A 23,192-nucleotide genomic window follows, 5' to 3' on the forward strand; every position below is an offset into this window, starting at 1 on the left:
ATATCGTTTTCAGACAAACATCATCAAAATCTAATTTCTGTTTCTATGACTAATGAGCAAACTGTTGCACTTCTATGCAACACAGTTTTAAACTGAATGCTGTTTACTGCACATACTACTTTTAAAGATACAGGAAAACATATGAAATACAGTGCAGTGCCATCTTCATGGGAAGAAATTTTAGTTGCTGACTGAGGTTCTCAACAATTTTTCATAAAAACTTTATGTCTTCTCTCTCTCAGCTGTTTTATCTCCTGACTATTAAAAAAAAAAAAAAAAGTATATAAGAAAGGATGTTCTCATTATTCCTGGATCCCTGGATCTGGATACCCATTACTTGGGTGATAACAAATATGCTCTAGAATGCCATCTCTAGAAACAACCACAACCTTAACAAACCTTTGTGTCACAGATAGCTGGGAATTTAATAAAGATGAATAGGTACTGAAAAACTCCATTCCCCAAGCACTTTAATCAAAATGCCTGAAAATTATTGCGTATTTCCTTCTATCAGTCTAAGAACATTTAAGAGGATGAAATCTTGCTATACAAAGAAATAAACTGGGAAGAATAGCCATGGATTTACCTGTTGGAAATATTTACATGCACTCCTACTGCAAAGGAAGGTCTCTTGTTTGTCTGAGGCAAAACTGACTGGCCATGGAGCATATTTCAAGCCAGAATCACAGGGAAAGAGAAGTGCAAAGGCACTGCCTAAGAACACAAGTCTCACAGTCTATCCCAGCAGCACGAGTCATCCATATCTATGACGGGAGACATATGGAGCTGTCCAATGAAGCCAGGCTTTGGGCGGGCACAGATCTGGCCCTACCACATGCTGCTTATGGGTGCTCTGGAGTTCAGCTCTTCACATTTTCCATGACAATTAACATTTCTGCGACATGTCCTAACTTTCACAGGATGATACTGGGAAATGAGTGGGAATATTGCCACATCTAGACAACACGCATTGCAAGCTTGCCAGTACAGCCAACACCATGCTCAGTCGTGGCAGAAACCATGGAAAGTGACACAGGAAAATTCCCATTTTTGCTGCTCCTTTATCAAAACTGACCTTTACAGAGGTGCAGAATTATCAGACTTGAATTCTAGAGACAGACTGTGATTTAGCAATGTACTACTAAGTTTTAGTGCCACCCAAACCACTCACGTAATAGATTATCAATAAGAAGTTCAAGAAGCAGACTAATGTCTTCCTAATCTGCTGCAAAAAGTCAATGCTTATTTAGAACTAGTGATTTGGATTTGGTTTATATACCAAGGAGCTTAAGAAACTACATCAACAAAGAGATTTTTCCCCTTATTTTTTATTCCTAGTCATCTGAGATTCTAAAAAGACCTAAAAAGAAACTATGTAAGAAAACACATGGAACAGTAGAAAATGTAGGAGTAGCAGATAATAGCACAAATGCTAGCTTGGAGAAATAAAGCAAAAAAATTCAGAGATGTCGCAACTGCTGGTCTAATGTTATATAGATTGTTAAGATTTTTCTTCTAAAGGAACTCAGAGACTGAAAGTGCAATATGCCCTGTTTTGTCAGCTGTATAGCAAAAGGTGGTTAAAAAATTACTTACATGGCAGTTTCTGAACTCTGTTGAGAGAGAGAACTTCAGACTAGAACCCACAAGTTTGTATGGTTCATTGGCCAAGTAACAACTTTCTGAGTTCACAGCTTGTCATGCAGTTCCTGGTATATATCGCAGTAAAGAGTGTTATGAGGAATGAGATGCTGGCTATTATAAATATGGATTTTGAGACCTAATATTTGGCTACTCCTAGCACAGAAATTGTAGGAATACTTCATAAAGATTTGCACCTTCAAGCATGCAAAAAGCAAGGTTTTAAAATATCTTTTAAAAATTGCTTTTATTACAGTAAATGCATATAAGGCTTGCTCTACTGAACTCATCTTTGTTAACAGCTATGCCATATACATTAAATCAGAATAAAAATATTGCAAACATGCCTGACATTAAATAGGCTTTAATTTTGCAGTTTTAAGATTGAATTAACACTATGATGCTATATTCTTTGTATTTTACAAAAAAGTGGGCAAAATTTAATTATTCTTGGCTGATAGCTCTCAGTGTTCATGGGCTACAAGAGACCAAACAAAGTGTGGTAGTTAGTTTGTTTATAGACATACATAAAAACACAATCTCTTGGCCTGTTTTGACTGGCATCTGCAAATAATAGTAGTAACTAAACACCATGTAAATCTTGATTAAGTACTTTATGTATAATCAGTTGCTGTTTTGCTTGACATCATCCTGTTTCTGTACTCACTATAGAAGCCCAAAGTTCACCTAGAAGCATAAAGATAATTTTTACTAACAACAAGACAAAAATTCTACCTTGAACCTCTAAGCTGATTATATTTTAGATTATTTTATTCAAATAGCCCTTTGTTTGTAGTGAAGAATCTTGGAATTATAAAAAGGTTATGGGTTACTCAATTATACTAATTCATATCCAGGATATTATTGTCTCTTTCTAACACATATTATCAAATCAACAGCTTCTGACCATGAAGCCTGATAAACTTACTTGTTACTGCTTCTCAAAGAAGATAACTCTTCCTGAGTTTCATTGTCTGGAAACTACCAGAAGGTAATTTCCAGCCTAAATTTTTGTATGGTTTTCAAAAAAAAGTCCCTGCTCAAAGCAGCACATTCTAGTTCAAGCCCAGACTGTTCCCTGCTTTCCCATCCTCTGATGTGAGAGGCTTTAAAACTTCTCCAATATTTGGCCTGTGGTTAACACTTGGGTTTTACCACATACACCCCCAAGACCCTCTTCCTCTTATGAATTTCACCTGAAAGAGTTTTAACATCCTTGTATCTCTTCATCTAGCAGTAAATACCTTACATTTACAAAGAAATGGTGTCATTGCTAAGGTGCAAAATCAGAAAGAAAATTCAAAAACATCTGGATAGAGACAAAGGTGGACGGTATTTGTAGCTGCTAAGGAAGATTCAATTTGGATATTTATCTGACAAGTACAGTCATGGGTTAAAATTCACTGCAGCTGGGAGATGAGAGTATCTGAGTCAAACTAAGGCTCTTATCCCTTCACACTCACATGTCCAATTACACCAAATGCTTGTATCTCTCCCCTGCAAATGGAGGCAGCATATATCCAAAACCAATCCTTTTAAAAGTGTCATGGACTATTCTATTTCCTTTCTTACTTTCCTCTTTTCAGTTGGGAATTTGACCATGCACATGTTTAACAACTTGCAGTGTTCCCAAACAGTATTCATATTCTTTAACCAAAGCCAGACAAAATGACCACAGGTCATCACAGGCCCAGTCATTAAGGGCAAAGAAGGTTGTCTTCACCACCTTCTGGGAACATGGAAGTCTACATGTGAACAAGAGAGCAGCATGGACAAGTCAAGCCTGCTCTGCCACTTAGGTGTACAAGATACACAAGACTATCTCATGAAGACAGAAGCACATTGACAAAGCAGGTGGGACTTTTCATAAATGGGAAATAATATGCTCTACCTTTGGCTCCAGGAACGACAGACTTAAAGCCAAATTCACCTGGACAAAGAGAGATAGTGCCAGCTTCTGTTCCCCTCCAGCTAGCACCAGCAGCAGCAAATTCCCTGCTTGTTTCATCGAACATGGCGACACAGGTTCACTCACTGACCAGGGGTCAAATGACATAGCTAACCCCGAAGTGTAACCAAGTTCCACGCTTTTTTATTTACTTGGGACAAGCAAAATCCATCAGAAGATTACAAGGTGCAAATGCAAATGCTAAATCATCAAGCCACAAGTCTGAAGTTGCTAAGGTTCTTCAAATACTACCCTACTAAGGTGTGATCTTTGACTAAGATGTTCTACTTCTGTTCCTTCTGCAGGTGCAGAGTGACAGCTGGGCTGGATTTCCTTCTCATCTGTATTACTGGCCATATGACACTTCATATGACATTTTTGTATGGAATCACACAACTGTACACACACATGCATAACAGGCTGGTCCCACTGGAAAGACACCACCCCTAGAATGATGTATTGTTGGCTAGTTTTCAGAAAAGAAGTGGACATCCTTAGAGGCCCTTGAAACCTCACAGCCTGTGCACAATCACTGTGCATGTGGAGCTCTGGGGCCCTTGGACACACTCAGAGGGTGCTCTCACACTACCACGCTTCATTCACTGTCTGAAACAGCGTATGTTGTAAACATCTATACGAGAAGCTTTCAAAATAAATGATATTAAAATAATAGTGCTTCTAAGATTTTCCTCTTTTTTTTTTTTTTAAGTAATTTGTCATTTGGAGTATTTTGTTTACCTCAAATGCCTGTGGGAACCAGTATTGCCATTAACTTATCACTTAAAGGAGGTCCTTTCTTTCAGGAAAAACTTATGGAGGAAACTGAAATAGAGACTCTTTCAAAAATGGATGCACACACATATCGAAAAGACAGTAAGTAAATAAATATTTATTAGCCAGTCTCCTCCCCAAGATCTTGCAACAGGAGTTGCTTGACTGAGTCAGCAGAGAAGTGGACAAGTTATTTCACTGGCCAAGTGCCTATGAAAGAGGAATAAGGGAGCATTATGCTACATGTGCTCAGGACAGAAGGACTCTTGGTGAAGCAGGAAAATAAAAGCACAGGTAAGACAGAGTCTGGAAGGAAGCCAGTGTAATACAGCAACGAAAAAAAGATGAAAAGCAGGAAAGAAAGGATAGTCCAAGTCAGCCCCTTGCCTTCACATAAATCAGCTGCACCTGATTTTTATCCTCCAGAAGAGACATCAGGTGGAAGATTCTTACTAGCCTCTACAGACCCCCAGCTTGCTTTTGGGAGCCCAGCACCTCTGCAGTTTTTGCCTCTGACCAAACAACGGTCCCCTTGCACTTTTCTGGGATGAGTAAAGTAACCAGCATCCACAGCTCTTGATGCTAGTACCTGACTAAAAGGCAAATATTACATCTACCTTTAGTATGCTATTATTTCAGGACATCTAAATACGGAGCTATCAATTACAAGTTTCATACCGTCAAGCTCCTTAGTGCAAACACAAGTATAGAAATTTCAGCCTACATAATTAGCAGGAACTCCAGAAATAAGTAATTAAAAGGTACTGGAATCCAACCAGAATCACCAAAAGAAGAATATTTTTGTCTGATTGCTATCACCTACCACAACTTTGGATCCCAAAGCACACAAAAAACCAAAAAATGTAAAAAAATTAGGAATAAATTAAAAATCATTCACTGCTAATGTGAATTGCTTAATTGCAATACTGAAAGACTATTTTGAGTGCTACAAAGTATTGCTAGAATTTCAAGAAATATAATTTATAGAAATATAATTTACTTAGAGAAATCTACATCACATGCCATAACAACAACCAGTTCTACCCTCTCTATAGATTTTAACATCTTACTCCCCCATTACTTTAGGAAATACTGAAAACAACTTTTTCTCCATTCTGTAATACTGCAACTTGACAGCAAACATACCACACAGTGCTGCCTTTTGAAACCCCAAAGATGGATTTATGTTCACCAGTCTTAAAACAACCTTTTTAATGGCCACAAATCAGATAGTCTCGTAGTGGAGAGCTCTGACTGCCTTTGTGTCAGATCTCATTCTCATGTTGCAGCAGGTACTTAAAGAGTGAGAATCATTTTTTTCCAAAGGATTTTTGATGTCCAACTCCCTTTGAAGCCTCCCTTCCTATGTATCTTTGAAAATCTGATCTTCAATTTGTTATCCACTTTCCCTTCCCACTTGATATGACAATGCCTTCCCACCTTCCTTCTTGAACACTCAAATAAAAGGGCAGTAGCAGGTCTGTACTGCTTAAATGAATGAAGAGTAGTTGCTCAGAAAATAACAGCTCCTTCTCCCGGTCCTCATCTATTCTTTTCCATTCCAGTTGCATAAAACATCATCATGATGGGCCACAGGCTTCTGTTTCTCACTCTATGCCATCCATCAGATTTGATTTACATTCTTAAGATAAAAGTAAAGATCACCGTAGGCAGAAACTGGATGCAGTTGTCTGCCATGGAAAACAGATTTCCTATTCCTTTCAAGTTTACTGATTACTCACGGCCTTTCCCCTCTAAAGGGTATCTACCAAAGTGGGCACTGTGTTGGAAAAGCCACCAGCTGTCTGATAAAACTTAATGAATGGCAATTTTATGAGCTTCTGTTGTTTTTGTTCCTTTAACTCCTTCAGTATCAACCCACCATGGCAATTCACTGACAAAGGAAGATTAGAGATAAGGCAAAACTATGAACATTTTAATCCCTGCTCCAATCATTTTTTTAAGAGATTTTCTTTGGCAACTTCTACGAGGCCATAATTTTTATAGTGTCCAGCACCTGCTCTTTTCTACAATAAAAGGTATGTTGTGGAAATACACTTAAAGAGAACACAAAAACCTCAAATACTGTAGTATTCATATAGTCAGCATCACCTTGGCATACTAGGCCTGATTTTTCTGAGTGCCTTTAGCCAGACATTTTAGTCCTCTGCATTTGATCCTGGGAAATTTCTGTCTGGTCAAGGCCTGTAATTTCCTTGTTACTTCCTCATCAGTGAAGACCATGCTGCCAGGCCAAGAGAAGAATTTTGCTCTCTCAAGGTGAAATTAAACACACAAAGAGTTATTATATATAAGCTGCATGTAGAGATTAAATTCAGACTCAATCATACAACTAAATCCCCATTCAGTGCTTTGAAAACTTTCAGCTAAGTGTGAAGCTAAAAATATTAGCTAACAAAGTGAACTATCTTCCAACCACATCCTCTTGCAGAAAAACATCAATAGAAGACAAGTCTGAAAATGTGCCTTAGAGGAATTAATAAACATTTGTTTGAAATGCAGCCATTTCACTTTGGGACAGGTATTTTTTTTCCCTTCTTCTTTCTTCTTCCCCTCCTCTCATTTAGTGAACATATCCTGTGCTTCAGGGTATGGAAACCTGTCAAAATCACACCCATAGTCAAATCAAATTTAACATATCTTTACAAGATATTTATAACATGCAAATACCTAGAGGCCCTGCTGCTCGGCCATATGAAGATCTCTTATGCTAGAGAAGGAGGGCTCTTTCACATTAGTGAGAATGTGTGCATGGTAGACCAGAAGCTGGTTTCACATATTATATTTGACATGTGAAGATTCAGCAACCCACATCTCCACTCCATGTGCAACAAACAAGCAAACCACACTGCAGCATCTAGAAAGAGGTGTTTGGCAAACCCTTACAACCGCATCCTTACAATCAGCCACTTGTGTCTCAGCAGGATTCTGCTTCAAGAATCCCAGGAAAAATAATTTTACTTCACCCTTCATTAAAAAAAAAATAGGAAACATTTGCTTCATTCACTCCACTCCTTCTTAAGTCTCTTTAGCAGCTCAAGGAGCCTAACAAAACATTTTCTCAAGATAAAACAGATTAGCAGTAAAAATTCCACCTTCAGAATCTCAGGCATCTGCTTCACTCATAAATTTTATCTCTTGGCACACATCTCATTCAGAAATAAATGATTCTACTAGTTTCTTTGAAAAACTTTTCCTTCTTTGTCACTTAAGAGCAATCAGAGACAGGAATTTTCAAATTAGAGAGCTCAGAGCAGAACCACCAAGCACAAGTGTCCTGTCTCTCAGGACACTTTTGGAACAACATCCGAAATCGCATGCTGAGTGCCCACGCCTGCTGCGCCCACTGCAGCACCCAAACCTGTGGGGCTCTGTGTGCTAGGGCTGAGCAACCAGTCTGCAGTGCTGAGGAGGGTCATGTCACCTGAGGGAAAAGGGCAAACAAAAGAAAACCGTTTGGCTTCATCTCAGGAGGCAAAGATCTATTGCAAGTTAGAGCTTTCTGGGTAGAATTCACTCCAAATGCTTTTAAACTGGAAGGTTCTAGTGTCAGACAAATAAGTTACCATGGTTTAATTGGCTTCCTTCAATAAACTCTGATACCTACCTAGAAGTTGAGATATTATTTCCAAAATTATTTGCTACCTGAGGTCAATGCATTAATAGATAAAACATATACCTCATTTCCTGACGAAGTAATACTAAGCATTTCTCAGAGTGGATGCACAGAGCACTACATGTTGAACAAAAAGTCAAGACAGATGATGAACATCTTTCAGTGTTTCAAGGAACACCCCTTATTTTTTTTTTTTTTGCTATGAAAGAACCTTCAAGTTATAGAAGGTAGAAAAACTCATGAAGTTTACAACAAAGATTTCTGTGAGCTAGAGGAATTTTAATTTGAAAGGGCAATTTTATTCTATACCAAAAGTGGTATATACCTGGTAATATGATATAAAAATATAATAACATACTTGTATATTTTGAAGGAAAAAGATTCATTTATGGACATAAAATATTTTCATGCTTAACTCCATGAGCACAGTAAGCACTTTGTTTATCATTTAAAAAGGTGGGGTTTTTTTTTCAAAATACTTAATATTTGATTGAAGCAATACTTTTACAGCAATAGCAAAAAGTAAATTACACACAAGTCTGGCACAAGTCCCTGTTAATCTGATAACCCATAAACTGTCCTCACTACCAAGGACTCCAATTACAATGAATAACAGAGATATTTGGGGAATTGAGGGGGGGGACAACATCTGTTTGACTGACATCTGCCTTTCCTGGAAAAATGTAATGCATGTCCATAATCCTAAAGAGTTTGACAGCATTACTACAACCCAGTCCTTAGAAAAAAAAGGCATATTTTTGCTACAACTGTTGTAGCAGTTTACCTAAACATTTATACTGAAGAGCAATACTGAATCTGCATGACTGTCTTTTCTAGTAATGTATTAAGGCTCTGTTCACACAGCCAGTTAAATGTCATGTATGATCTTTCCCACTATTGCCATAGAAATGCTACAGGAAAGAGCATTTTTTGATGCTTGTTGCATAAACCCTTCTGTGTTTCATTATATGTATTATTATATGTATTACAGATGTATTATATTACTGGCAAAGCTGTTAGGTTGTTCTGTTGTTAGTATTCTACTGAGAACAAACATAACTTATCAACTGCCTGACTGCTTCTTGAGAAATAGGTATCAGTTTACCCCATTGAATTACTACACCTGTTTGAATTTTGGCCATTCCATCAGAGCAGCAAGCTAGCCTGAGGAACTTTCAACACTCAGTTTTATTAGCCTACTTGACAAAATTCTCATAGCCTTAGGAGCTTACAAAAAGTGAGAACATAAAGAAATACCAAAAAGTAAAAAAGACTGAAAAATTACATTTTGTACTATGGCAACTGTAAACAACTATTTATTTGCTCTCATCATTAAACTTCCTTTTCAGTTTTTGGACTTTTTTTTTTAATTTAAGCTCTGCACATACTACCTGCTCAGTCCATTCTAACTCCATGAAAGAAACATAAACCTAATGAAAACTATTGCTGGAACTTGATAATAGTAACTACTGATAAACATTGAGCACTGCCTTTATGTACCATATGAATAAACACAGAACACCTAAAATAGTAAAACATTATGAAAGAACACCAAAGCAAGAAAGGAGAAAAAACAAATTAAGAAAAACTGAAAAAAAAAAAAAAGTCTGGCTCACCTTCTGTGCCATTGGGTGTCATGGAATTATTATTTATATGGGAGTTATCAAGTTTTGGACCACTGGGGGATTCACTACTACCACTTAGTCGTCTGTGTGGGCTGGCTAGATCCTGCATTTCCATAGACCTGAAAACAAGATGCAACTTGTTTTAGTGACATAAGTCAACATGAATTGCAGAGGAATTGTCTTTATGAGATGCAGCCTGCTATTTACCAACATCCCAGAAACACTTAGTAAAAAATTAACTACTTTTCCCAACTTGATCTTTTCCGGTGCTTAACTCATGTTGTAGCCCCACACGAGTGGCCAGCTACCGTAATTATTTTCGCAGTTTGCAACTAAATAAAACTTAGATTCCAAGCACGGCACTTTCAAAATTGATGCAATCTTGTATTTTTAAAATATGTACAAAGATGGCATCACCAACACATGAAGACATATATTCTCTTAAAAACAAATTAACACTCTGCTTTTTCAAGATTTACCACTCAGTGGCAATATAATGGGCCTCCAAAACAAATAAAACACTTGAAGCAATTGTGGAAAGCTATCATCTACTGACAGGGAATGAGATATTCCTGATGTACGTGTTTACTCTGGCAAACTACTTAATTGTTCCTCTGTTTCCTTTGAAACAAATGCAGCATTAAAACATTATTATGTCTGCTCACTTGTTTGCTTTGTGGATTACATAAAGCGTGCCCAATTGGAAAGGGATCTGACCGACATACAGTGAGTCCATAGAGGCATTAGTTAGTGTGCCTTAGCACTCTCCTGTACCTCAGCAGCTGTCGCTTAGTCAAAATGAGAAAAGAGTAACTCCCATCTAAAGCAAAAATTAAATGTTTAAGTGGCACAAAAGCAGCTGAATATTTAAGATTTGTGCTTTCAATAGCCCTATAATAACAGGCCAACAGTCATCACCACTATGACATATCCCTTGGCTGGTGTTGGGGCTTATGACTAAGTTCCCTATCCTTCTGTTCCTTTATACCTAAAACTTTTGATATTGTTATTTGACGTACTTATTTCTAAGTAATTGCTCCCAGTAGAAACTTCATAGGTTACTGTGCCTCCAAGGCATGTGAACTAGTAATTTTTCAGTTTAAAAGAAATTCTTAGGCTCTTTTAAAGACTATTAAAATTATATATAAAATTACTCCTGCAGTAATGGTATAAATATTCTAAGAGTCATTTCAGGTACAAAGCTCTTGTATGTTAACTGAAATTTTATCACAGACTCTAAACACAGATCCTTCTTTTAATATTTCTTTACCTAAAACATTCTAGACAAAAAGAAGGAGATGATACTGCGATGAGTTCAAAACGCCTGCATCAAATATAAACTCGAACAATTTAGTGGAAAAGTTACATGCTCATGGTTTACAGACTTGGTTGGTTGCACACACATAAAGGCTATGCTCCAGCACTTACTCATCTGCTTAATGTGAGAAAAAAGAATAAATATTTTACTTATCACTTGAAGTTTAAAAAAATCCCCAGCAATAGAAGGCTTGCAAAAAATTAGCAATTTTCGGTCAAATCCTTACCTGCAGCTTGAGGAAACAGCAACATCTGAACTGGTTTGGGACTTCTGCACCTGTAAACCAGGGAAACAAACAGAAGCTTCTATTACTCCAGTTTACTATGAGGCCTTAATTTAAAGAAAGGATATCACTACGGATGACAATTCTGTCCTTTAAATCCAAAGGGAGAGGAGGAGGGCGCGGTGCCCCTGAAAGGCATATTGTCTTTAAATTGAAGGCTCAACTGTTGTTTCCCCGGCAGGTCTCTCTCCCTCCTCCCCGCGCCAGGGGACGGCAGCCAAGTGACGGGATAGTGATTCATCAGGGGCCCGTGACAGCTGCAGAGGGGCTCACTCCTCCCCCGGCCCGGCTCGCCTCGGCTCGGCTCTGCCTGCACCCGCAAAGGTAACCCCGCCGCGCCGCCCGCCAAGGGCAGCACCAGCTGCTCCTGCCCCGGGCCCCTCAGCATCCTCTCGCCTCTTCTCATCCCTCCTTTCTCCTTCGGTCCTGACAGATTCTTGCCCTCATCATACCGGTTTTCTTCTCCCTTTGCTCTTCGCCATTCTTCCTCTGTGCCTGGGCCACAGGGAACCCACAAGTCAAGCTCACCCCAAAGGCAAGCTGGAGACGCTGATGTTGTGTTTTGGGGAGGAGGGGTAGAGAATAGCAAGGGGCGAGTCTACCCATGGTAAAGACCTTCACTATATAGCACACAGCCTAACAGAACGACCTCTAAAAGAAGCCCATCTCCAACCAGGTCAAATTAAAATAAAAACTCCACGAGTTATTGCATAGTCTTACTCCTAAAAATTCCAGTTGCTAATGAGATTTCTGATAAAATTACTTAAAAGGACACTTCTGGCTAAATAAATGGGAGGAAGCTGTAGAATTTACCTCTGAGGTCGCTCATGAAGAAAAGGAATCTTTTTCCACTGGAAAGCCCACCAATATTTTTTCGTTTAAATGATTCCTTTTATAACTCAGGTGAGTAACAGTTTTCATATTCTATTAGAAAAATGCTGTTGCTTCACTAACAAACTCTAGGCAGTAACAATTGTCAGCAGGTGATAAAATTCAGGTGGAAATATACTCCTAGACACTGTTAGCTTAAAAGCACATGAAAGCTTCTCTGGGCAAGGTATATATTCTCTTAATGTCTGCAGTGAGGATCTTTCTTGTGCGTTTCCATTCAACCTGAACTGACATCTCCTAAATGATCACAGAGCAAAGACAAGGGAGATGAGGCATTTTAAGTGCCATAAAAATCATCCAAGCAAATCCTACTTATGTGTCTGTAGGGTGGGTTTTTTGTTATTTTTAATCACAGACAGAATTACTACTAGCAAGAGTAAACAACTGCTAGGGGCAGTCAGGCAAGGAAGAACATTACAAATGATGTCAAGAAGCATGCAATAATGCATGCTGAAGAACATCAATCTTTTTATAACTGGGTACTTAAAGTACTGCATAACACGCTTTTCAATACATCGTTGCATGCCAAATCAAACCAGACTAGCAGATAGAGTCAAAACTCTGCATTTTGGTTTAAGGATTTTTTTCCCCTTAGTTCTTTACCCCAGAAACTGCTGCAGAGTGCCTTAGGATATGCTTCTGCTGTTACTTCTAAACACCTGGAAAAAATTATAGGTGAGAACTAAGTTTGCCTACAGAGCTATCTTCACTCCCTCTTGCACAGGATCTTATAAAACCCATCTTTTATAATAGAAAAAACTTCCTTTTTCAAATGGATGCTTTAACTAACCGATATTTTCCAACATGCACTACACAATTATTAATACTTGATTCAAATAAAAAATGCAATCCTCACTATTTTAAGCACCAAATTTTTACAAAAATAGCAACTTCTGTACATTTGAAAATATATACATTATATACATAGATACATGTTCATGTACGTGCATAGCATGAAAGATCTCATTTATGTATTTGTGGGACAGGGCAAAAAAAATAACCAGCTCATTCACAGTGAATTAAATATATACCTTAAATGTCCTCAAACACTCTGTGATTTGTGAAAGTTCATATCCACAATTTTCATTTTCATTAGACATACTTTAGATATATTCCTTTGTGTCTCAAGGATTATTTAAACCATGTGTTGCACGTTACCAAATTTAAAAATGACTCTTTAATCAAAATAACTTTAAAACAACTAATCCTCACTTAGGCTGGTCAGCTGAATCCACAGAGTGGTCCAGGAAAAATAAATCTACTCTCAAGAATGCGAATGCAGACAACAATTAGACACAGATGTGACTGAAATTAGTTACAGTTTACAAAATGCTACACTTCACATGCTTTCAGTTTTTTATGTGCAGTACAAAATTACAACGTAGTAAGGAACCACACTTATGACGACCAGTTAATTCATAGAATAAAAACATTTCTGGGTGGTGTGTGCTTGTGCTTTCTCTCATATATTCCCATTTTGTCAACAGGTTTCTGGATAATTGAAGTTTGGCAACATAACTCACATATCAAATAAAAAGTGGGGGAAAAAAAACCCAAATGCCTGGCCTTATCCAGACAGAAATGGGTCACATAAAAAAAAAAAAAAAAAAAAAAAAAAAAAAAAAAAGAGCTGTCACACCCCCTTCATACTCAGTGTTCTGCTTAAACTAAAAATGCCTTATAGGCTAAATGGCATACACGTCCTTCTTAATACTTCAAAAACATTACTCTGTATAATTTGATTTTTGTCAGCAACATTCACATCTTTCTTCTTAATACAGACTGCAGATTGGGCACTATGTAGTACATGGTGAGAAAAAAAGGACAATGATACCAAAGCTACTTAAAATTCATCCATTTAAGAATCTTAAATCAGTAACATCAAATTCTGATTAGTTAATGAGGTCTTTTAAGTTTGCCCTTTTTTCTAATTAAATTTATAATTCTTCACAGATGTAGGTTTTGTTGATGTTCAATTTGTCTCTCTCATTTTGTTAAACCTCACATAGTACTCCACCAATCCACTGAATAGCCACATTAAATCTGTTAATACCATGCTCTTCAACCCCAGAAATTATTTCCAGAAGGCAAACTTGCTTTGAGAGATCATCAAACAAGACTTAAGGTACACATTTTATCACATTTTCCCTACCACAGAGCTCAGGATGCAGAGGAAAATTCATGACTTTTGCACTGTTTATTATACTTTGCTAAATTACAAATCAAAAGCATCTGACAGAAGATCATGTATGAAGCCAAAAAGTTAATAATGTTCTGTGAAAAGTAAACTGTAAATGGGAAGAGATTCTAAATTTCAGCAGCATAGAGCAAATAAAATGTAGGTACTTGTCTAAATTACAGGTTTTCCACAGTATTTTTGCTTGCTAGGAGCAATTTTTTTAATGGCTATAATTTAAAACATTTTTCCAGCTGAAAAGAAATTTTCAAAGTGAAAATAAGAATTTAACCCAGAAAACTATAGCCAGCACACACATTTTCTCTTAAAATACAGTTCTGCTTTAAAGAAGCAAATTTCAAAGACAATGGCAGTTTTCAAACGAGGGTGTTCCTTCTTAGGAAAAAAAATCTGTCATTTTTAGGAAGGGGTGGAGGGAGGGAGGGAGGGAAAGGGACTTCTTCCCAAGAGCACTCTTTACCTCCCTAAAAGAACGACGCAGTCGGTATCTACCGACATAATGGCTTCAACAGCCAAAAGGTTACAAAACTAAAATGCGAATTGGCTGCAGAAAGGCACCTTGCTGGCAACCCAGGAAACTTGGTAATACTTTCGCTCTTCCAATAATCATATATTGCTGGGCTCCAAGGGAAGAGGTTGGGCTTTTTCACTAGATATTCACATCAAAGACAAATTTTACTTATTAAAGCAGAAGCAAGTAATTGCAGTTATTAAATTTTTAATTGCCAGTTTAAATTCTTCTAAAGTGCTATCCTGTGTGCTCATTTCATACACTCATGAATGAAACATTTTGAAATCCCAACACTTTCTTCCCATTAAGAAAGAAATACTACAATGTGACAATGCTTCTATTATGACCAGCCATTTAAGAATGTCTTTCTGCTTTTCCAAGATTTTTTTTGGCTCCTGAGAAATATTTCATTCTTTTTGCAATTCAAACAAAATGATTACTCATTCTTTTTTTCTCCTAAGGTGAAGCATGACTCAAGCTGTCTGTCACTGCACAGAAATGCTGAGAGGGGATGGCTGCTCATTTCCAGACCCTTCCAAGCCCTGGGAAAACTCTGACAGCAGCAAGCTGCTTGGCTAAAAACTGCATGTCATAGGTTTGTGAGCAACATGAAAACTCTGTGTGCGTACGTGTTTATATACCTAAAATACTGTAACGTGTTTACACACACATATATGTACTTTTACCAATGCGTATCCATAGAAATAATATTAATTTATTTGACACCTCAAAACAGTAGTCGGTGCTCTGGCAGATGCTTTGCGAACCATCTCAGTATGGGTTGGAAAACAAAATAATCTTTATACATGGTATCTAATGTTAAAAACTTCCAATGATACACTACACCACATTTCCACTTCTTATTCCAAATTTTCCCCCGGTGCTCATTTTTATATTTAAACAAACTACATGAAACATACTATCATTTTTTTTCCTGGAAAGCTTTTATCTCTTCCGCTTACCTCGGTTTTGAATGTTTGCTTACAGAAGAAAGAAAAAAACACACCAAACCCCTACCACCCTCAAAGAAGCATTTTTAAGTGCACTAACACCTTTATTTTTCCAGAATCAATCTTGCACTGTAAAGACCAGTCCTTCCTCTTGGTGTTTGAAACACCAAGAGAATGTTTGGTGGGTCTTGGTTGCTCAAAAGGAAGATGTAAAGTTAACGAGACTTCAGAAGGTCTTTAACTTCCTTGTTCTAAGCTCACCGTTCTGAATAAGCCACCTAAAATGTCAATAAACGTCAAATATTTCAGTTGTGTAGATGTTTATTCTGTCATCTTGAAAAGTTCTCCTGTGGGGATCTGCATGTTTTCCTTGGTGTTTGGAAAATTTAAACATATTAAGCAAAAGGATTTCCTGCTTCAGAAAGCACTGTCAAAATCTCTGTCAGGCATTCTTCCTCCCAATTTTTTTATTATTTTTCTCACGCTCCCATGTCTCTTTCAACAAGGGCTGCTGGTTTCGTACCGTACGTGCCTATTTCCACTCCCCATTTAACATCTCCCCATCACGTTACTCCTATCTGCCGAACCATTAGCACTCGGAAATCAAACAGGAGAATCCCCAAACCTGGCTGATCGCAATAAACAGAACCTCCTAACATCTGTTTTGCGGGAAGCCTACAAACCCCAGCCTGAACTACGGCCAAAATTAACTGCTGCACCCAGTGACTTGTAATTGAGCGCCGCTCTCCTCCGGAGCGGCAGAAGGCGCGGAAGGCGCCGCTGCCCCTCCGCGCCGCCCGGGACCCCGCGCTCCCGGGCAGCCGGGCTGCGGCAGCGGCCCCCTTTCCCCGGTGCTGTCCTCCCGGTTCGCCCGTCCCGCTGCCCCGCGGCCGCAGTCAATGTCCCCCGTACTCACGGTGCCGGCGCGCAGCTCCGCGGGTCAGAGCGCGGCGGCCGCGCCTGCCATGGCGCGGCGGGGCAGGAGCGCCCCGGGGCCGGGCCGCGCCGGGCCGGGGCTGGGCAGACAAAGCGCGGCCAAGGGAGGCTGCCGGCAGCCCCGCCGTCTGTTTGCTCAGCCGTGTGTGTCTGCCCAGGCAGTGCCTGGGGGCACGCCGCCGCTCCCGCGCCCGCTTTCCTTCTCACTCCCCTTCGCCTTTTTTTTTTTTTTTTTTTTTTGTATTTTTTTTTGTGTTTTTTTTTTCTTCTTTTCCCCTTTGGGTTTTGTTTTTGTTTTTGTAATGCAAACCGCAGCTATTCTCTTGTCCCAACCTTATTGGTTTAAAAGCAACAACTGCAATGAGGCTTGCGCGGTCTGAAGTCAGCCTTCCTGCACGGGTGAAACGCAGCCGGGGCTGCCGCTCTCCGCCGCGGAAACTGCGCGCCCCTGGCCCCCGGCCACCCCCTCCGCCCCCTGCCCGGCCGACAGGGCCCCCCTTCTTTGCACCTTCCTCAGCCTCACCCCAGAAAAACTCCTGAAAATCCCTCGGGTCCCTCCTCATTTAGAAAGTTGAATTGTCCGTAGATGCGTCCCCTTTTTTAAACTGGGTTTAAGCTAAAGCCGTCCTAATAGAATAACTGGAATTACACCAACATTATATCAATGAGAGAAGCTAAATAGGGATACTCATAGAGGCTCTTAAGCATACAACCAGTGTGCACGTCCGGACATGCCGTTTTGATTGGATATGTAACAGATTTGTTCTCAAATATCTGAGATTCTTGCAACCTTGTAAAGAAAGAGTCTGCTAAAACTATTTAAGCTAGCCTTCTCCAATTTAAGGGTATTTATTAAATAACATATCTGGAACTTTTAAAATGGTTTAAACCACTTAAACCATTAAATATCTGTATGCCTAAAAACAATTGTAAATATAGTCAAATTCGTATTTTAATTATTACTAATCACTTACTAAATTTTTAAAATTTGAAACTGTATAAAGGCCGTTTCCACAGACCGTATAAATGTTTCCAAAGAAGGGAGAGATGGTTGCATAGAGTTAAATTTGTGCATTAAGTAACCTTAGCTTTTACCAATCAATAGGTAATTAAGTAATTTAATTAGTAAGCCATTAAACTGAAATGGGTTTATGATGCTTTTCTATTACAGAACTTTTAGTTGCTCATAATTAAAAAAAAAAAAACCTCTTTCAAAAATATATACATTATGTTAAAAAACAGTATAACATACATAGTAACTAAATTTGACCAGCATTCTCCAGAGTATTTCCACTATGCAGACAGTATCTTTCACTTCATGTAACACTAATTTTTCTACACTGTTTTTCAGTGCGCATAATCCAAATATGATGAGGAAAACAGCATAACTATTTGTAGTACCAAAAAAGAAGTCTTAATACAATGCCAGGTCTAAAGTACTAAATTTTAAAAAACCAAAACAAAACCAAAAATCAACAAACCCCCTGACTTTATACTGTACAAACAGATTGAAACAGAACTTTTTTTCTCATTACAAAAACCTGTGGTTATTCACTGCTCATATATCCTTACCTTCAATTAACTAATCTGTGAATGTGAAAGCAATACTTCTAGAGGAGAAATATCTTCTGGCTACTACATCCCAGTAAGTGAGACATTATTTTGTAGCAAGTACATTGGGAATACTTCAGGAAAGCAGATCGGTTTGCAAAGCTACAAGTCAACCTCGAGCTGAAAACGCACCTAGGATTTCATTTTGTTTAGCGGAGAAAAGGGATCTCGGGACAGTCACACACCATATATGGGAACCCAGGTCAACATAAGCAGCTTTCGATTGGGCCCGTCTGCGTAGCCAGCACAAACACAATCCCATCACTTCTTCGGAGTCACAAACCACATCTCACGCCAAGAAAACTATTTATCGTGTTCTATATTAAACTGTGAAAGAAATACAAATTACTTATTATGGAGCCACGCAGTTTTGTCAGGTAACAGTCACTGAAACCCTGAAGCACAAGGCTATGCAATCATTCTGAACTATGTGCTTTTTTGGAACAGCCACGATCTTCTGGAAAAGGCTTACCACTGAATTCTTTACCAGTGTTAATAAGATCATTTTTTACAAAGTCCTACCCAATCTGATATAAAGACACATCTTGCTTCACTGACTGTAGGAGCTACATCTATTAAAAGAATAATATCAGGCACACACTTTAACAAAGCAGAAGTTCATTTTTTTTCTAGAAGAAATCAAATAATATCATATTGTTGATTTGAAATACAATCTAACACTGGAAAATGTAACAAAACCCTTTCTCAAAAATAGTGATACTTAAATGATGGTATGGAAATAAAAAAATATTTAAAAAGAAGACTGTGATTTCAATGATGCATGCAAATTTTAGCATAAATCTATTTCATTCCATTATTGAAAAGAAAAACCAAAATCAAATAGAACAAATATATTAATAAATTTGAGTATTTTAAATGCAAGGATGACTAAAACAGGCTTATTGTTGTTTAGTTTGTAGTCCCTACTGGGAGTTATATCTAAGTAATAACTTCAGGAGTGTGCCCAGTCTCTGTATTTAATTAAAGTAAGACAGATCCCCACACACACGTAGAGAGCTTGATGATGTGAGAATAAACATAGGATAAATTACACAGAGGCTAAGATGATCAGAAAAAGGGTGTTGACAATGCATTGCAAGAAAAGAATCAGCTTTGAATTTTTAATCTCTTCTGTAGTATGGCATGTAGGCAGTATGGGAACTGAAGCCATATAAATGATCTAGATGGGGGATATGAGATAAAGTAGGGTCCTCTGTGTTTATACAGCCATTAAAGAGTGCCTTAAAGTTCTTTATCTGATGTCTGAAGATTGGACTTCAGATCAGTGTATATCATTACCCCATGATAGGGTCTAACCTATGAACTTATACTACAGCTGATACCATGGACCAGATCCTCATTTGGTTTGAGTGCAGTTCTTTTTATTTCCATAGGTAATCTAATTATGACAGCTGAGTACTGCACCGATTTGAAATCTACTTAAAAGAGGTTTATTTACTTATCTTTTGGGGTTTGTTCTTCCCAGTAACTACATACCAAATCAGTGCAGGGTGCGTTGTTGGTCACTGGCACCCAACATCATTTTCAAACCACAATTGCACTAACACTGGTTTTGGAACAGAGATTTCAGTGGGATTTGCATCATGCCTAAATTTGTCCTAATTCTGCATTCCCAGTGATGCAGCTGGCATCTCAAGAGTCCTAAGAAATAAAGGACCGGGCCTATTACATAACATCAAATGCACAACAAGCTACTGGGTATATTACTACAACCATTACTCATGCAATATGGTTTTAACTTCATATGCAGTGTCACACACTTGTTTTAGCACAAGTAAAATGGGTCCATCTGGAACACAACATTTACTTGGTGCTTAGGTGCCACGATTGTGGTAATTAAGAAAAATTAGATGTAAGATGGAACAGTGGGATGTTCATATGTTTGTCTCCAAGTAGGAAATACTACTGAAATATTTAATATCAGAAATAGGCCTAGGAAGACCACACTTCACTAAAGCAAGCGATGTATCCCATTGCTCCTGAGAGCCACCACCTGGCTCTTCCCATAACAACTGCAGTGCAACGTCAGAACCTTCTGAAGCAGCACTGTCCCTCCTATGCCTCCATACAAGTTTTATCTTACACATAGCAGCTGTTGCCTGGAGACATCCCTGGCTGGAACAGAAGTTTGCAGCATTTGACAGGAGCCCATATTGTCTCATGCTACTCATGTGAGCGAAAGCAGAAAGACCTTGGTAAATAGAAACAGAAAAAAGTGACAGAAATCAACCATTTAAAGTGTTCTGTCCAAAAACTATCAGTGTGCCTAAGAAGAACAATTTAATTATATTCTTTCAAGATATATTGGATAAAATTCATATTGAACTAAGGTCTGTGTGCAATGTGTTATAAGAAAAGGTATGTACTGTGTTTGTCCTTAGCCAAAACATGTATGAACTGCTGGCCCCAGTTTGCTAGTTTTGTTAGTTTGCATGCAATTGTAGTTGTTTTCAATCCATTACTTCAGTACAAATTACAGAACCATTTAGTATAATTAAAAATAGGAAATAGTAATCTTTATTAATCTTTAGTATAAGTTGCTTTAGCTTTGTGAATGAATGCATGACTTACAAATGATTCTGAAATAGTTGACAGCTATGACATAAACAGATGCAGAGACTGCCCACAGAAAGCGTTCGAAGTCTAGTTTGAAAGCCAATACCTTAGTGTATCTCAATTTTTCATTCTCCAGAGTGAAACTAGGCTTGTTTCTTCAGTAGATTTCTTGCATCCTAAAAGCATTGTATTAAAGGGAGAAAAAAATAGTGTATATATCTATGTATATATATATGTTTACAAGCACCAGTAGTGTAAATTATATATATACTCAGTACTCCAAACACAAAATAAAAAAGTAGTTTGGCAGGGTAAAGGAAAGGTTTCATAGGTGAACTTAAATTTTAAATGTATCTAATACTATCATTCCCATTTGGGTATTTTTTAACACTCTACATTACTTGTCTCTTCTAGAAATCTCATGGAGGCAATGATTGGCACACAAAAATACTAAAAAGCTTTTGTCTCCAGATCATCTGAAGTAGATGTTCTACCCAAAAGTGATGGCTTTTCCCTAAAGACCGAGACACCAGGTCTGTGACAACCTGAGGGCAGAGCTCTGAGATCTACTCCATTTTTAAGAGTAATGTAGCTTTTCCAGCTACAAGAGTCTTCATTTCAGCAATGTCTCAGCTATCAAATTGAACTATAGAAAATTACCTTCCATTTTCCAATAAAGTTCAAGAGTTTTACAGGGGGACTTTTAATACTCTCTACAGTACCTAAGAATCAGTAGAGTGTTACTTTTATTTGCCGCACAAAAACCTCTGCTCAAAAAATACATAAATATGTAGCTATTTATAAAAGAAGTCCTGCTGAAGACAACAAATATGTGTCTGAAGAAAGTTATTTGAAGAATTATCAGTTGACAAGATAGGGGGTGAAATGAAGGGAATAAATTACAAGCTATGAGCTTCCTTAAGAAAGAGCTAATTTTTCTAATTGACATTCAGGCTTTTACTCCAGCTCAGCATGGAAACATAACTACCTAAACTTTGAAAATAATCATCCTTCACTGTGATATGGGAATAATAATTTTCTTATAAAAATGAACAATTCAAATCAAATGCACCACTGATAATGAGAAGCAGCTTGCTAGCATTCTAAGGGGTGACAGAAGCTATAATCAGTAGATCCTGGGAAGACTGTGTTGCAGGAAGAGCACACTGCAAATGAGAGATTACCAGTGAGCTGACAAAATAATCAACTCCTGTTGTTCTGTAAAGACTATAAAACACATCATTTCACACACATGCCATTTTTCCATAGTTCATCCTCCCACGACTGCTTAGGCCTGCCTCATCTTTCATTTAGTGCTACCAGAATAAAGGTAGAACTTAGAAACCATTGCAAATTTTTTTTTCCACAGCAATAACTTACATTTTTGCCAGTGATATAAATACAGTGCACTGTATGACATGAGTCAGCTCAGTAATACTAGACTGTCTTTCTTCCAACTTTTTCCCACTAACATGAACAAAAAGTTTTCTCAGCACCTCCTATAAGGTGAAAAAGAAGATGAAAAGTTCCTCTGTTTTTCAACTCTGAAAGTCATACTCAGAATACTTTAGTCTGCTAGGAAAAGATGTTTTTTTCTCTAACCACAGAAACAATAGTTTTGTTATTATTTCCTAAATGCATTTTGTATTTTTTTCTGGAGTGTAATTCATGTCACTGTTCAACAGTAGATGGAGCAGTGGATCATTACAGTATTTTAGTTATTTATGCCAATTATTACATAATTTTTCAGCTACTGACATATAAGGTTGCACAAAAAACCCTAAATTATTATATAGAGAAAATAATTATTGATTAAAGCATTTTGAATTAGAAAAAATATTGAAAGAACAGCAACCCAGGCTCACTTTGACAAATTATTAAGACAAACCTGCATTAATGATTAATATAAGTGGCTCATAAATACACATTCAAATTACAAACCTTGCATTAGCTGAATGCAGTAAATACGTACATCCTTAACTTTGAAGCATTCAGTCACACAATTTTTCTTTTGGTGATCTGAGTATCTTCTAAAAGTGACATGTATAAATATTCCCCACTGTGGGCCTTGTAAAGAAAAGGACAAAGTGGAAGTCTAAGTTAAAATAGTCCTGTGATTTATTTTATACTTGCAACAATGTTTCTCCCAGAAACTGTTTCTAGGTAATTTAACACAGTAAATTCTTGTAAACCTTACAGTCATTATATCATGAGCATCATTTGTTCAGCAGAAGCTAGATTCTCACCTATATGTAATCATCGAAAATTAAGGATTTAGTCAAAGGTGATCATCCAA

General features: G+C 37.8%; 1 protein-coding gene across 2 annotated transcripts in view; it reads right to left on the reverse strand.

Moving 5' to 3' along the window:
* The window catches only part of EYA1 (EYA transcriptional coactivator and phosphatase 1), a 158,015-nt gene that overhangs the window by 73,240 nt on the left and 61,583 nt on the right, over positions 1-23,192 (reverse strand). The window contains exons 1-3 of one of the 2 annotated variants that reach the window (XM_053990753.1): positions 16,689-16,772; positions 11,167-11,216; positions 9,614-9,741 (exon numbers count right to left, since the gene is read on the reverse strand). In XM_053990753.1, coding sequence (XP_053846728.1) covers positions 9,614-9,737 — 124 coding nt within the window. In that variant the 5' untranslated portion in view covers positions 9,738-9,741; positions 11,167-11,216; positions 16,689-16,772. Of the gene's footprint in view, positions 1-9,613; positions 9,742-11,166; positions 11,217-16,688; positions 16,773-23,192 lie in introns of those variants that run through there. The other variant, XM_053990742.1, reaches the window with a different exon arrangement.

This window comes from Vidua macroura, chromosome 1 (assembly GCF_024509145.1).
Source record: "Vidua macroura isolate BioBank_ID:100142 chromosome 1, ASM2450914v1, whole genome shotgun sequence".
Lineage (NCBI taxonomy): Eukaryota > Metazoa > Chordata > Aves > Passeriformes > Viduidae > Vidua > Vidua macroura.